The sequence below is a fragment of the Gadus chalcogrammus genome, chromosome 21 (genome assembly GCF_026213295.1).
Source record: "Gadus chalcogrammus isolate NIFS_2021 chromosome 21, NIFS_Gcha_1.0, whole genome shotgun sequence".
NCBI lineage: Eukaryota > Metazoa > Chordata > Actinopteri > Gadiformes > Gadidae > Gadus > Gadus chalcogrammus.
The window spans coordinates 9,060,389-9,073,891 of NC_079432.1; the positions used below are offsets into that span (position 1 = coordinate 9,060,389).

The 13,503-nt window shown below is 42.3% G+C and overlaps 2 protein-coding genes across 2 annotated transcripts; one reads left to right on the forward strand and one right to left on the reverse strand.

Annotated features, from left to right (window-relative positions):
• Nucleotides 1-901: 901 nt before the first annotated feature.
• Nucleotides 902-4,191, forward strand: LOC130374544 (NF-kappa-B inhibitor alpha-like). Its single transcript, XM_056581367.1, has 6 exons — nucleotides 902-1,205; nucleotides 1,767-1,872; nucleotides 2,023-2,230; nucleotides 2,357-2,445; nucleotides 2,587-2,841; nucleotides 2,972-4,191. The coding sequence occupies exons 1-6, from the start codon at nucleotides 952-954 to the stop codon at nucleotides 2,999-3,001; spliced, it is 942 nt and encodes a 313-aa protein (XP_056437342.1). The 5' UTR covers nucleotides 902-951; the 3' UTR covers nucleotides 3,002-4,191.
• A 418-nt stretch (nucleotides 4,192-4,609) lies between these two features.
• On the reverse strand, nucleotides 4,610-9,695 carry psma6b (proteasome 20S subunit alpha 6b). Its single transcript, XM_056581368.1, has 7 exons — nucleotides 9,513-9,695; nucleotides 8,911-9,005; nucleotides 8,530-8,611; nucleotides 7,144-7,299; nucleotides 6,188-6,366; nucleotides 5,300-5,394; nucleotides 4,610-4,854 (listed from the first exon to the last, which is right to left on the reverse strand). Exons 1-7 carry the CDS (start codon nucleotides 9,586-9,588, stop codon nucleotides 4,797-4,799), a joined length of 741 nt encoding a protein of 246 aa, XP_056437343.1. The 5' UTR covers nucleotides 9,589-9,695; the 3' UTR covers nucleotides 4,610-4,796.
• Between the last annotated feature and the right edge of the window lie 3,808 nt (nucleotides 9,696-13,503).

Consider the following 13,503-nt stretch of genomic DNA (forward strand, 5'->3'; position numbering starts at 1 on the left):
TAAACTGCTGTATTCGCAGAGCCGGACGGATTTTATTCCATTGCAACATAGAAAAAATTAAGTATTTCCCGAAATTAAGCCTCAAACATATTGCAAGCGGTAAAAAAAAAGCTCATGTGAAAATACTTACATTTTCTGCCCTGACTGCTGCACATGCAGGGTATGACACATTATGACTCATGCATCTTCCTCAATCCCTTAGCATTTTAATGGTAAAGGGCTTTGCCATCACCCATGATGTTGACGTATGCATTAACGTTTTTGAGTAAATGCGTCAGTCCAAATGGACTTTTATCTCAAAGTATTTTTGAGTATTAGAGTTTAACGTGAAGGTGTATCATCATTACAGCAAAAACAAATCGAACCCTCTTTTTATGTTTAAAAATGAGAAAGTTAAAAAAAAGGCATGCATGCGGTTAACTGGTCCCATAGATAAAATTTATTCCGGGCTATTTCTGCATAATGTATTTGTATCGGTTGCAGTATGAAAGGTTCTGGAAATAGATTGAGAGGTGCAAAAAAATAAAGTATAAAAGTGAGAATACAGATAAATAAGTAATGCATGAGTGTGACTGCCACCTCTTAAAATGTGCCACTCTTTCAGCTAGCGGATGTGAGTATACATCTGAACTCAAAATGCAAGTCCCTGACTTTCCAGCTGGGACAAAAAATAAGTCCCCAAGTAGAAGGGAAATCAAGTCTGGGGTAATCTCACTCATTCATGTTCATTAGTACTCATTCATTAAAATATATCTGCCCCCGCCACCTCCACGACACACGGGTTTCTAGGTCCCCTTTGAGGGGGGAGGGGGGGGGGGTTTCACACAAAAAAATAAGTCAATTGGAATTCCCCCAGGCTCCGCCCCTCGCAACATATAAAGCCTACGCGCCTCTCTCAACGACACATCATTCAGCCCTGGACTTTCGACTTGACGCATTTACTTTTAGCGTATGCTGCAGTCGCGACTCAATATGGACTTCTACAGAGTACCAAACAACAACCCGATGGATTACAACGTTGATAACGTGGAACACAAACAAGTGAAGATGTTTCCTTGCCAGGAGGATCGCTTCGACAGCGGCCTCGATTCTTTGAAAGAGGACGATTTGGCCAACGATCTGGCGGAATTAAAAGTCGTTCATTGCGAACCAATCCTGGAGGATAACGAACCATGGAGAAATGCGGTGACAGAAGACGGTGACACGTAAGTTGAATATCCTATCTATTGTACCGTTTTTTTTATAAAGAGCTGTAAAAACAAATCCTGCAAAAGATAACAATGCGCTGAAATAAAGGCCTGAAGGGTTGCATTGTTTTTCTGCACGTTATTTCGGCTCACGCGCAAGCCATATTGAATTACTTTTGGATGCAAGTTTGGACACGACGAAGTCGTCCCAAATAAGGTTTTGCAACAAAGCGATGGTTGGATGAGTGCACTGCGTACTAAAGACCTTGTACTTTGGCATAGAAACCATTATGGGCGGTGCCTAGAGTGCGCACAGCTCAGTCAGGAAAGTCCCTGGCGCTCCGCCAGCAACTGATAAAGCATCAGATGTTTAAAGCCACAACTGGTGGTGGAAATAACCCGACAAAACTCCACTCTTGCGAAACGAGCTTCTGGCTTTGTTCTTTTTCTTATTTTTCTGTCTCCCTCTGTGACCACTTCCCCCTTCCCCCCATGAGTGTTTTTTTTAATTTTTAATTTAATTTTTAATTTAATTTAATTCTTTTTTTAACAACATTTTCTCTTTCTCCTCCACACCAGGTATCTGCATTTGGCCATTATTCACGAAGCCACGGAACAAGTCAACCAGTTGATCAAGCTCTCCCACAACCAACCCTTCCTCAATGCACAAAACCTCCAGAGACAGGTAATGCAAACCCCCACTCCTTGGAACACAATTTTTCCTGCAAACAATAATTTTAAAAAAATCCACTACAGCAATCAATCCAAATGAATATAACCACTGGCTGCTACATTTCCGCAAAATCTCTAACCAAATCCCTGTTCTCTCCATCAGACGGCGCTTCACTTGGCCGTCATCACAGACCAGCCCCAGTTGGTGGAGAGGCTCCTGAAGGCCGGCTGCGACTCCCGGCTAGCAGACGAGGACGGCAACACGGCCCTCCACATCGCCTGCAAACGGGGATCGCTCCACTGCTTCAGTGTACTCACACAGAACTGCCCACACCAGCTCCCCTACCTCCTCCCCCACCCCAACTACGATGGTACGTTGTCGGAACCAAGTTCTCCACTCACGAATAGCGTAGTTCACATTCAAGCCACCAATGTGACATGAGTTGACCCCGATGTGTAACTGACCCCCCCCATTCTTTTTATTTTTCACTTCACAGGACACAACTGCCTCCACTTGGCATCCATCAACGGCTTCCTCTCATTGGTCGAGAGCCTGGTCCAGCTCGGAGCAGACATAAACGCACCGGTAAGCGTTTCCTGAAACGCCATATCGCTCACCCATTTCTTTGGAAGAACCGGAAACTGAATAATTCCTGACTTAAATTCGAAAACTAAATGCACGTCAAGACAAGTGGAACTAACGTTGCCCCTTTATCGTTTCTCTCAGGAACAGTGCAGCGGTCGCACGGCGCTCCACCTAGCCGTAGACCTCCAGAACTCCACCCTGGTACGCTGCCTGCTTTCGCTGGGTGCCAATGTGCACAGCATCACATACGGCGGGTTCACGCCGTACCACCTGACCTACGGCCGCCACGACGAGGAGATCCGCCACCAGTTGTACGAGCGCACGGCACAAGAGCTGCGGGATCTGCCCGACAGCGAGTCGGAAGACTACGACCGGGACGATGCGTCCGACGAGGAGGTCAGTTGCAAGTTCAGTTCAAATCCATCCAAAACGTGTAGGCCGCCGCAAAATATTCGAATATCTTCCGGAGCACGATCATTTATTTTATTTATCTGTTCCTAACGGCATTTTCCTTTTCGCCCAACAGATGTACGATGACATCAAGTTCGGAAAGTAGAGGCCGTTCCACCATCTGCTGTGTGCGCGTGTCACAGTGAAGCTGCTACAGGATTTCCTTGCCCAGAGTCCAGGGGGATGACCACCATTGGTCTGCCATTCCTCCTCCCAAGAGCCGCAGGTCCCTACGAAGACCCATAGAGCCGGTCCTGGGACCACATCATGAGAACCGAGATGGTGTCTGACCGGGGGCCAATCGGGGCCCACCCGTTGGAACAATTTTTCCAAATCACAAAACAATGATCCACGACACCTCAAAGACATTGGCCTCTGACGGGCTAATATTTTTTATATAATGTAAATACATAGATATATATATATATTTTTTTATGTGAATACTTTTTATTGTAAACACTATGAGTCAACGTGAGATCATACATGAATTAAATGACTTATAAATATACACCTTCTGCCTTGGTACGTCTTTATTTCCTTCTCAACTATTCATTCCCCACTAGTCATTTCTGTAGGCCTGTTCTTAAAACATAGGCAACCCCAGGTTCTGGTTAGTGCTACCATATTAAAATAAAATCTCCACATCCGGTATGACATGCAATTCAGTAAGAGGGAGAGAAGAGTCACAAATTTATGAATCTCATTCCGAACATGCCGGGGTTTCCTAGTTGGGCGAGGCGTGGGTCTCTTGAGTCACAACACTTGTAAAACCCCAGGGCCACATTAAGACGAACACTGAGTACAGAAGAACTAACTCATTAACCAATGAGTAATGGGCGTTTTAGAGCATACATTTTGGCAAGAGAAAATGTTGTCTTAGGCAAATCTGGAATTCTTTCAGTCATCGTGACCTGGAAACAAGCCTCCTCTTTAGTGGACATGCCCCAGAAATCTCCTTGTGTGTTCAGTGAGATCCGGGTTGTATTCAAGTGGCCTATAATGTTCCGTTATTTTTCACGGCTATAAACATTAACCGGGACAGTAGACCTGTATTCATAAGGTGGGGGATTTCCAAAGAATGTGACTCAACCTTGTCCTCAGACAAAGCCTCATGGTTCCCGTTTCACAGCCTCACAGGTGACCTGTTCCTCAGCAGATACAAGTCAAGGTGGTACTTTGCAGAACATGAGTCTGAGACTTCAACAATGGAGGCAAGAACAGAAACTGACGTGGATGGGAAAAAGTCCCCACAAGTCATTTCCTACATCCCGAAAAATTCCTGAAAAGGGATTTTCTGCATGCGTCATATCTTTAAAAAGTAGGGCATGAGGCATAAGACATGGCAGGGGGAAGAGTTTTAATGCCATATAAGAGGACTGGACTGAATGATTCAGTCCAACAGTTACAGCATGTCATCTCACATTCTCCTAAAGTAGAGTGGGCACTCTGAAGGCAATAGAAGAACATGAGTGGCACCAGAGAGAAAGGCCGGCTTTCGTAATGATTGGCAATTATGGGTCATTGGTTTGCAGAAACATTTTCTAGTTAAATTACCACATGATGTTCAACAAAACCACAAGAACCAAAAAGATCAGTCACTGAGTCAACATGTGGAGAAAAAAAAAATAAGAATTTCAAGCTTACACAATGTTTATGCAACCCATTCTAGGGAAGTCAAAGTAATTCGCTACAATATATTGCTTACACTGAGTTTTCAATAAAATACACATTCGCAGAATCTTTACTCCAAAACGTTTTTTATTGTTCAATGAAACAGCAGGGGGTTAATGTACAGCAAAACAAAGATAACACCAGTCTTCTTTTCTGGGGGGTGGGGGAGACTACAAATCCCATCATGCTCTAACTTTATCCATCAGGGTCATACAGGGTGTTGGCTTCGCTCAGTCCCGCTCTGCGAGGGCCACCAAGTGGGTATCCACTTCAGCCTCAGTCAGCATTCTGAAACAACAAAAACGAAGATAACACTTCCGTCCTCATTTCCTGTAGTACTAAAGAAAAGTATGACTGAGGCGATGTGGATAGTCAATTGACATTATAGACCAATACTAGTTTTTTTTCTTACTCCGACACGTCCAACATATTCTGACTGTTCAGGGCATAGTAAACACGTCATCATAATTAATTAAAAAAAAATACAATTCTCTGTATAATAAGTTGACGTTGAAACCATGTCCATCTCAAAGAGCTAAAAAATGAATAATCATACATCAAAATTTAAGTTTAACTTCTCAGGGCAGAATACTAAAAAAGGAGGCTTGGAATGTCAGTGGAAAAAGAAAAGTACTTTTAGCCTGATACATACTTTGTGATTGTGCATTTTCCTATACGCCTGGCCCCCATTAAAACACGGGTGCCCCAGTTAATGTTCATGGTGGGCCCTCACCTGAACTTTGGGTCCTGGATGGTGACCACGCCAACCTCCAACTCTGAGGGTTTGAAGTCAATAGACAGAACAGTTGACAGGCAGGATATTGCCGTCTGCAGGGAAGGTCCAAGCGAAACAGAAAGGGAAATAAAGCACAATATACAGTCAACGCCTGGGGAGGAAACCACAGGGAATTACAGAGCAGGTCAATAGGGTACCTATGTTAAGTTGTTGTTTGTTGATGAACTACATTTATAAATTGTTAAAACCACCTACAATACCAAGGATAGAATCCATCTCTTGCCAAGATCACTAGGACTACCCCTTTCCTTGCTGCATTTCTTCCATTATCAACCGTCTTTGCATTTACATTCTACTTTAGGCATTTAGCAGAGGTCACTGGATTTTACTTTTTAGATAAATATCATAGTAGGTATGCTTAGGCCTCAATAACCTCGAAAATATAGGAAAGTAGGCCCCTCCCAGTTTGGCCCTATGACCCGGAGTGTCTGAGTGGCCGTGGGGGCGCAGACACTAGGCTGAGCTCTGAAGCTCCACCCATAGGGGATGCATTGGAACTAGGGGTTGGTGAAAAATATAAATCATTATTATTATTATTATTATTATTATTATTATTATTATTAGATTCTGAATCGATTCAAAGCTTGCAAAAAAAACCTTTGTTCGTTTACGTTGATGCATTCAGTCGAGTTAACTTAGAGTATAACCACATCATTTGATTCACCCTTTCCTGTGCTTTCATGCCATATTGGCCACACCGCCTTTCTGCACTGGAGAAGATACGGAAATTAGCATCCCTAATTAATGAATCTAAATCGACCGAACCAAAAGAGTCACTCTCTAATCGCAACACAGGGTTTGAGCTAGACGGCGTTAGTCTCGTACCTCGATGGTTTGCTCGAAGGTCCAGTCCAGCTTCTTCTTCACCTTCTTCTCCAGGAAGCTGGTGGCCTCCGTCTGCTTGACCCCGGCCGCGGTGGCCTTGAAGCCGCAGTAGTAGCCGGCCGGGTCACACTTGTACACCTGTGCGCCGTGCTCCGCGTCAATGCCGATCATGATCATGCCTGGGGGAGAGACAGTTCAAACCCTTACACCACTCACTTGTGGATATTTTTTTTGGGGGGCGGCCGTGAGCACGCTTGACAAGTTTAAACATTTAGCTCTAAATCTAAACTCCTACCTACCAAAGAAAGGTGATCATTCCCCATTCCTTTTTACCACAGAATCATGACACAGCTCAACGCGTATCATCAAAACTACGCAATGTGCAAATTGTTGTTGCCAAACATGTTATTCCCGCCAGCAGTTGTTGACTCCTTCCCGACATAGTTGATTTCTTATTGCATATTTATCAACAAACCCTATGATACAGTCTGGGTTATTTAAAGGGAGTCTGAATCTGACCCACTACCTCTACTTCATCAAGACCCTGTATAACATTCTAACCTTCCTATGAGTGCAGCTTAAATTGTAATTTTTGCGAAAACTGAACCCAGGGTCTTTTTCATAAAATAAGCCCCCCAGACACTGTTTTGTATCAAGAGGCAAGATTGTTAAGTTAAATTAATTGGAACCTCCATCACATTATTTACGATAGCCGGTAATCGACTTGTGTTGACTTCCTGGAAACAAGGACCTACCGGTTATTTTATGGGGCTTCCCGGAAAAGACCCAGGGTTCAATTTTGGCCGGAACTACACTTTAAGGCCCAATCCCATTTATACTCCTTACCCCTCCCCCTTGTTTTGAAGGGGTAAGGGTAAGGGGTAAGGGGAAGGGGTAGAATTGGGATTGGGCCTAAGAGTCCGATCCACAGACAGAAAACAAAGGGGTGTCCTTACAGCAGCCCAGGGGCCTCATCTCAGCGTTCTGCGTGTACACCTGCGAGATATCTGCCATCCTCTTGCACAGCATGTCCACAGGGATCTCGTAGCCGTACTTGTACTGCCAGTTGGCCGCCTCGTAGCGCGCGCGCTGCACCTGGGACCTGCCGTCGGCTGGGGTCAGAGGTCGAGAGTGGGTTGAATGAGGTTAAGGCAGAAAATATTTCACAAACGTAGCCGACAAGGTTGAGTGACATTCAGAGTGCTTCTGTGAACTATAATTTGATTTATTTTCTGGTAAAAACACAATCTGATTGTATGCTGCCAAGTGACACAATAGCCGGCAGTGATGAGGGCTTTATATTGAAGGGGCCGGAGCAACATGACGTTATTGGGCGTAATGCTGTGCGTCATCCATAAGACCAGGTGCAACCAGACAGAATATAGCATTCCTCTTTAGAGAATGATATGCTGATAAGAAGAATTGCATAATTTATTTGGAAATTCACTAAAAAGTTTACTCAATGTTTTTACGTTATCGTAGGGCTGGGTCGTATAGAGAATGCATTATCACGAGAATCATGGGACAACTAAAAGAGCCTTGATAAATATCTTGATAAGCTTATTTAATCAAAATAACATTCCTAAATGGCCAATTTAAGCTAATTGCATTGACGATTATGGAATGGTAAAGTATGGTATCAGACTAAAACTAGTTTTCCTTTCTGACGTTTCAAACATCATGTTTTGATCATTTGAAGGTCACACTGGTTCATCCTAACATATTTAGACTATAAAAGCCCTTCCATTCATGACAATACAATACCATTTTTTCTACGTGTTCTCTTGAATAGTGCTTCTGTTCAAATTCATTGAAACATTGCACATTAAACCCTTATGCCATGCGTCTTATTATCAAATGAAGCGGGTCGCGTTTCCAATGAGAGCACTCGCACCGGGGGCAGATTTCAAACACTGCTCAAAACCTTGGCATGCGACACAGTGCTTATATTAAAAGACCAACCAGTTTGCGTTTTCCTTCGATTAAGCGGACCAACAGTATATCAAATAGCAACAGACTTCCCTCACCCAGCACTCAGATATTGTAGTTCAAATTTTTTGAGTAATTCAAATAAACTTAAGGATGAACCGTTTCAGAAATAAAAGGGAAAAACGTTCACGCCTACTAAATGTCTGTCTTGAGGGCCCTTTTTTTGGATGCTACATGGCAGGGCTGGAAAGGAGCACGGTGGCATCCTCCACTATAATATTTCTTTTTTAAGAATCCTGCTATACAACATCTGCATCGGAAAACATGCTAATTGAACGGGGCTCCGTCGATGGGATGCCTGTTGTATTCCGTATGAACAGCATTACAAACAGAAAGCCTCAGTCACTTCGTACCTGTCATCCCAGACATCACACACCCAATGTTGTCTGTTATTCTGTAGAGGTGGGTGACTGTGGACGAGTCCAGGAGCTTGTCCTGGAAGAAAAAGGATGTTTTTAACAGTGAAATAACCCACTTGTATTTGATGGTGAAAACTATAATTCAATGGAATCAATGAGTATGTAGTGTTGAGACGATGGGGTTCATTATATGAACACAGTTGTCTCACTGAATTAGATTATCGATAGTCAGATGCTGAATACTGTTGTGTCCAAATCAAAGCAAGCAACGTTGACATGCAGTGAAGGGGCTGGTGAAGCATCCCACTTGTTCAAGAGTTAAATGGAACTATGGCACAAGTGTCGTCTATGACAGTTCTCTGAACACCTACTTACTGGAACTTTTTTCTGTGTTACAACAACTGCACAGTCTTTTCCCCTGACTGCTACCGATGTGAGTCCACCTTGGTTGATAGCTTTGAAAGCATATTCTGTAATCAAAGAAAAACAAATGAATGGGATTCATTGTTAAGGGTTTGGAGCATCATGTCAGAACAACAGCCGTATCAATGCATGACACACCGCGGCATAATTACGTATAGTAGTGTATTGTAGCGAATAAGATATGTTTTATAACAGTGAATAAGCAACGTTTATATAAACAGTTTACTTCATCAATGTTGACATGAAAAGTACAGCAATGCATCAGCTCACCAATTCAGTTCAACACGCTAACAAGCTAACTAGCACTCTAGCTGAATGTGTTGTGTTCAAATCATTTTGACATCTTGTATCCATAGTTATGACAAAGGATACACGCAACGTTATAATTGTCTTACAAATATAAACAATGTGTTGATGTTTTAGCGAGGAGTTTCGCTGTAACCGAATTGCATGCTAGTGCGTAGCCACAAGCTAAGCTAAGCGAACCATGACAGAGCATTTAGCTAGCGAGCTACAAAGAACCGGCTCGGGTGCGATGAGGTCCACGCGCTTACCGACTTGATACAGCCTTCCCTCAGGAGAGAAGATCGTAATGTGGCGATCAAACCCTGCACTAGATCCACGAGACATGTTACTATCTGCCGTTCACCAAATTCTCACAATATGTACTTTACAAAACAGACCACTTCACTCGATTCATGCAGACTATTTTTACCCGGAAGTTCATCTATCCTCTTCCGGTGTGAGATGAATATATCATATTTCATACTATTATATTAATGACTATGGCTCAGCAGGGAGTATAATTCTGTAACTATTTGAATCTTATTTATTTAAAGACGAATGTGTATCTATCTTTTCTTGATCCTTCTTTGATATTTTAGATAATTATTCATACATTATATGGCTATAATAAGATCCTACAAAACCATGATTCTGCAGAGCATATTACATAATCTGACTGATCTAGATAAAGTTTTAAATCCAAAAAAGCATTTTTTTTAATGCTTCAACTAGGCCCACAATCACAAAGCATGTCTCATTCACCACATAGCCAACTTTGTTTCGAAGATACAAACACCCACTCTATTTTATTCTTTCTTCTGCAAAAAAATACCAAAATGTGAAAAAAAGTAGCAACATTTGTCGGCATCTTGTATGATGAGATTTCCCAAAGGTGTGAATAGGCCTACAGACCGTTTTATGTGAATGAAGAACTGCATGTGTGATGTTGTGGATGTGATTGGTAATACCCCCACCCATGTTCCTTGCAAAAAGAGGGCATGGAAAGTGACTTCTGCAACTGTCTGGGGTGTTGGGGTTTCTCCACTGCTCTCTAAAGATATTTTGCCCTTTAACAAGCCACATAAAACTAATGTTTTCCATATGTACCAGCATTCAAAGGGGTTGAGTAATGGAGAACGCATTTTTTACTGTACATTGCTCAGAGGCTATGTTGCGAAACAAAAAATGTTCCAATTATATTTATTTTAAACTTATGTTAGGTTAGAGAACTAATACATGAAAAGGTATTGTAGGCATTTCAAGAAATTCAAGTTACTTGAATTGTATACAGGTTTCTGGTTTGCATTTTTTTTTCATTTCAACCACAGTTCCAGGAAGCTGAACGACAGCAGTGAAATCAAAGAAGGCTTTATCCCAAGTTTAAAAGTACAAACTGATAGATTAAAATACATAATAAATATAGACTAAGTTGTAGACCTGTCATTCCCAATACCATTTTTTTTTATTAATCTTATCTACTGTTTATTTTTAATGTGCCACTATCTCTGTCCATCTCCTAAAACTGAGCTATTTCTGTTCATTTCCTGTGACCTACCAGCCAAAGAGTTACCACAGAAACTAGCTTTGTGTTCCACTGCAGCATATTTCATACTATTCAACAAATGGGTCAGGAAGTATGAAATCCCCCTCATGACCAAGTTTAACACTATAGCACCTGCTACACTCCGAGGCCTTGTGAAGGTGGTTGTGTTATTTTGACACATTTTCGAAAGCACCAGTCAGTGGGATGGGTGTGGTAAAAAAATGACAGGTTTCAAACTAAACCAGGGACTTTATGAAGGTTACATAAGGTTGGCATTGTATAAAGACGTACACGGAATTTGGCCGTGTGCAACCGCACAAAGAAAACCTTAACAGGTTAAAAAAAGATAGGGTATTTATTCATCATCATCATCATCATCATCATCATCATCATCATCATCATCATCATCATCATCACGTCACACAGGACCAAATGTCACCTTCCCTAGCATGTCTGGAAACCAATGGAACTATGTGTAAAGACCATCCGTTGTGCATCAATGCGTGGGTGGGTTTGTGTTCCCTATTTTATTTATAAATAGGTATAGATAGACAAATTTGCCCCTTTTTACATTTATTTAAATTCAATCCACTTTAGCTGTCACTGGATGTTTGCAACTGAAATGCCTTCTGGAGGGACCTCAGGCCAGAACATGTGATAAAGTCAGCTATCATTTGATGGAACCCTCAGATTATAATCTGACTAAAAAGGAAATAAATACTGTTGCTTTACTTTTCATCATTATATTATTTCATGGTTTCTATTGAAATCGATGTCAACCTGTGATCAAGAAAAATGATACAAAATATATTCTGGTACTCAGTGGTCATTTGTAGGAAATGTAGAAAGGAAACATGAAAATATTTTTGTCTTCACATGAAATATGAGATACAAAAGCCGACAATTCTATTTCTTTATGACTTTTATTTTGGAGGAAAAAGGTTTTGATTATTTTCTTAAAAATCGTCAAATGCAGCAACAAAAAAAAAAGCACCTTCTGGGATTTTATTTGCAGGAAATGCCTCTTCTAAAGTATGGCCACATGACATAAAACCCAGTCTGTCACCTTGCTTCCGCTTCAAAACCTTGAAGTTAATCAAGAGTGATCAATCCCTGTCTACAACTTTTGTGTCATAGAGAGAGAGAGAGAGAGAGAGAGAGAGAGAGTGAGAGAGAGAGAGAGAGAGAGAGAGAGAGAGAGAGAGAGAGAGAGAGAGAGAGAGAGAGAGAGAGAAAACACACACACACAAATACACACACACACGCACGCAGGCACACGCGCGAAGACGCACACACATACACAGCAGGTGGCCTCTGTGACTGAAAATGTGCTGAATGTTGCATGGGGCAGCAGATGTCTGTGGTAACAATAGGGGACCAGTACGGAAAGGGGGATATCCATGGTTTAAACCTACATATCCGAATTTGAATGTCAAGAATACATGTAAGAGTAAAAATGAAAGAACGAAAATGCCTGTGAACTACCTACACCTTCATTTCAGATGTACTCTATATTGGCTGCATAATTATATGTAGCCCAGACATGGAGGGCCATAGACACACACACACACACACACACAAACACACACACACACACACACACACACACACACACACACACACACACACACACACACACACACACACACACACACACACACACCTGACCCACACTCACAGACACACACGAAAGGAGAATTGCACATGCATGCTCACATGCATGAACCATTAGGAGATGAATGCAACAACGTATGCATCTCTCTCTCTCTCTCTCTCTCTCTCTCTCTCTCTCTCTCTCTCTCTCTCTCTCTCTCTCTCTCTCTCTCTCTCTCTCTCTCTCTCTTTCTCTCTCTCTATCTCTCTTTCTCTTTCTCTCTCTCCCTATCTCTCTCCGCCACCATATCCAGTGCTCTAACCAGCTAGGCAATATGCCTGGAAGCGACCCAGGTTAAATTCCCATACCTGCATTCCTTTTCTAGATCCCAATTCTCATCCCAATTCTCTCCCATGCCTTTAAACCCACGTCACCGTCCCATCCAATAAAGGCCTGAAAATGCCAGAAAAGCCCATGAAAAGTATCTTTAAGACGTCTCTTGCATCACACTATTGTTACGTCAACACAGGCTTCACCCAATGGCTGGCTGGGTTAGGGTGAGGGGTAGGTGCACAGGCTTGGAGTGGAAACAATACTTGTAGGTCTGTGGTGAGCGTGAAGGGAAGTGGAGAACAGAGAGTTGGTTAACTGAACTACGTCTGTAAGGTTGGGTCTTTTCGGTGGAGGTGGTGGAGTGTATTAATATGGGTGTGTGCGCGTGTGTGAGTGTGTGTGTGTGTGTGTGTGTGTGTGTGTGTGTGCATCTGTGCGTGTGTGCATGTATGTGTTCACGTATGTGCATGCATGTGAAAGGGACATTTGGTGGGAGACCAGAAGATCGGCGGCGGGAATATTATTTTATGTAATTACACCCTCATTCGAGAAATAGGAATGTGGAAGTGTCTCAGAGGAAGGGTAGTCGGTATAAGAAACATTTGCATTTAGGGCATTTACCACATGCTTCTATCCAATGCAACTTACTTACACTTGTCAGAAGAAGGAGAAACAGCAATACATTGCTGTTGGTACAGAAAGGGGAAATTGTAAGTGCTAAGCTTGGTTAACTCATATCCGTATACAACAAATATAGCTAGTAAAGAAACCTGTCAAAGGAAATCCATCC

Bases quoted from the DNA above. Each gene is read 5' to 3' on its own strand.
- LOC130374544 (XM_056581367.1), top strand. From the start codon at position 952: ATGCTGCAGTCGCGACTCAATATGGACTTCTACAGAGTACCAAACAAC. The intron at 1,206-1,766 runs GTAAGTTGAATA...CCTCCACACCAG, and splicing joins GTGACAGAAGACGGTGACAC to GTATCTGCATTTGGCCATTA. The intron at 2,446-2,586 runs GTAAGCGTTTCC...CGTTTCTCTCAG, and splicing joins GAGCAGACATAAACGCACCG to GAACAGTGCAGCGGTCGCAC.
- psma6b (XM_056581368.1), bottom strand. From the start codon at position 9,588: ATGTCTCGTGGATCTAGTGCAGGGTTTGATCGCCACATTACGATCTTC. The intron at 7,300-8,529 runs GTACGAAGTGAC...CTCTGACCCCAG, and splicing joins TGTGATGTCTGGGATGACAG to CCGACGGCAGGTCCCAGGTG. The intron at 5,395-6,187 runs GTACGAGACTAA...CCTTCCCTGCAG, and splicing joins CCTTCGAGCAAACCATCGAG to ACGGCAATATCCTGCCTGTC.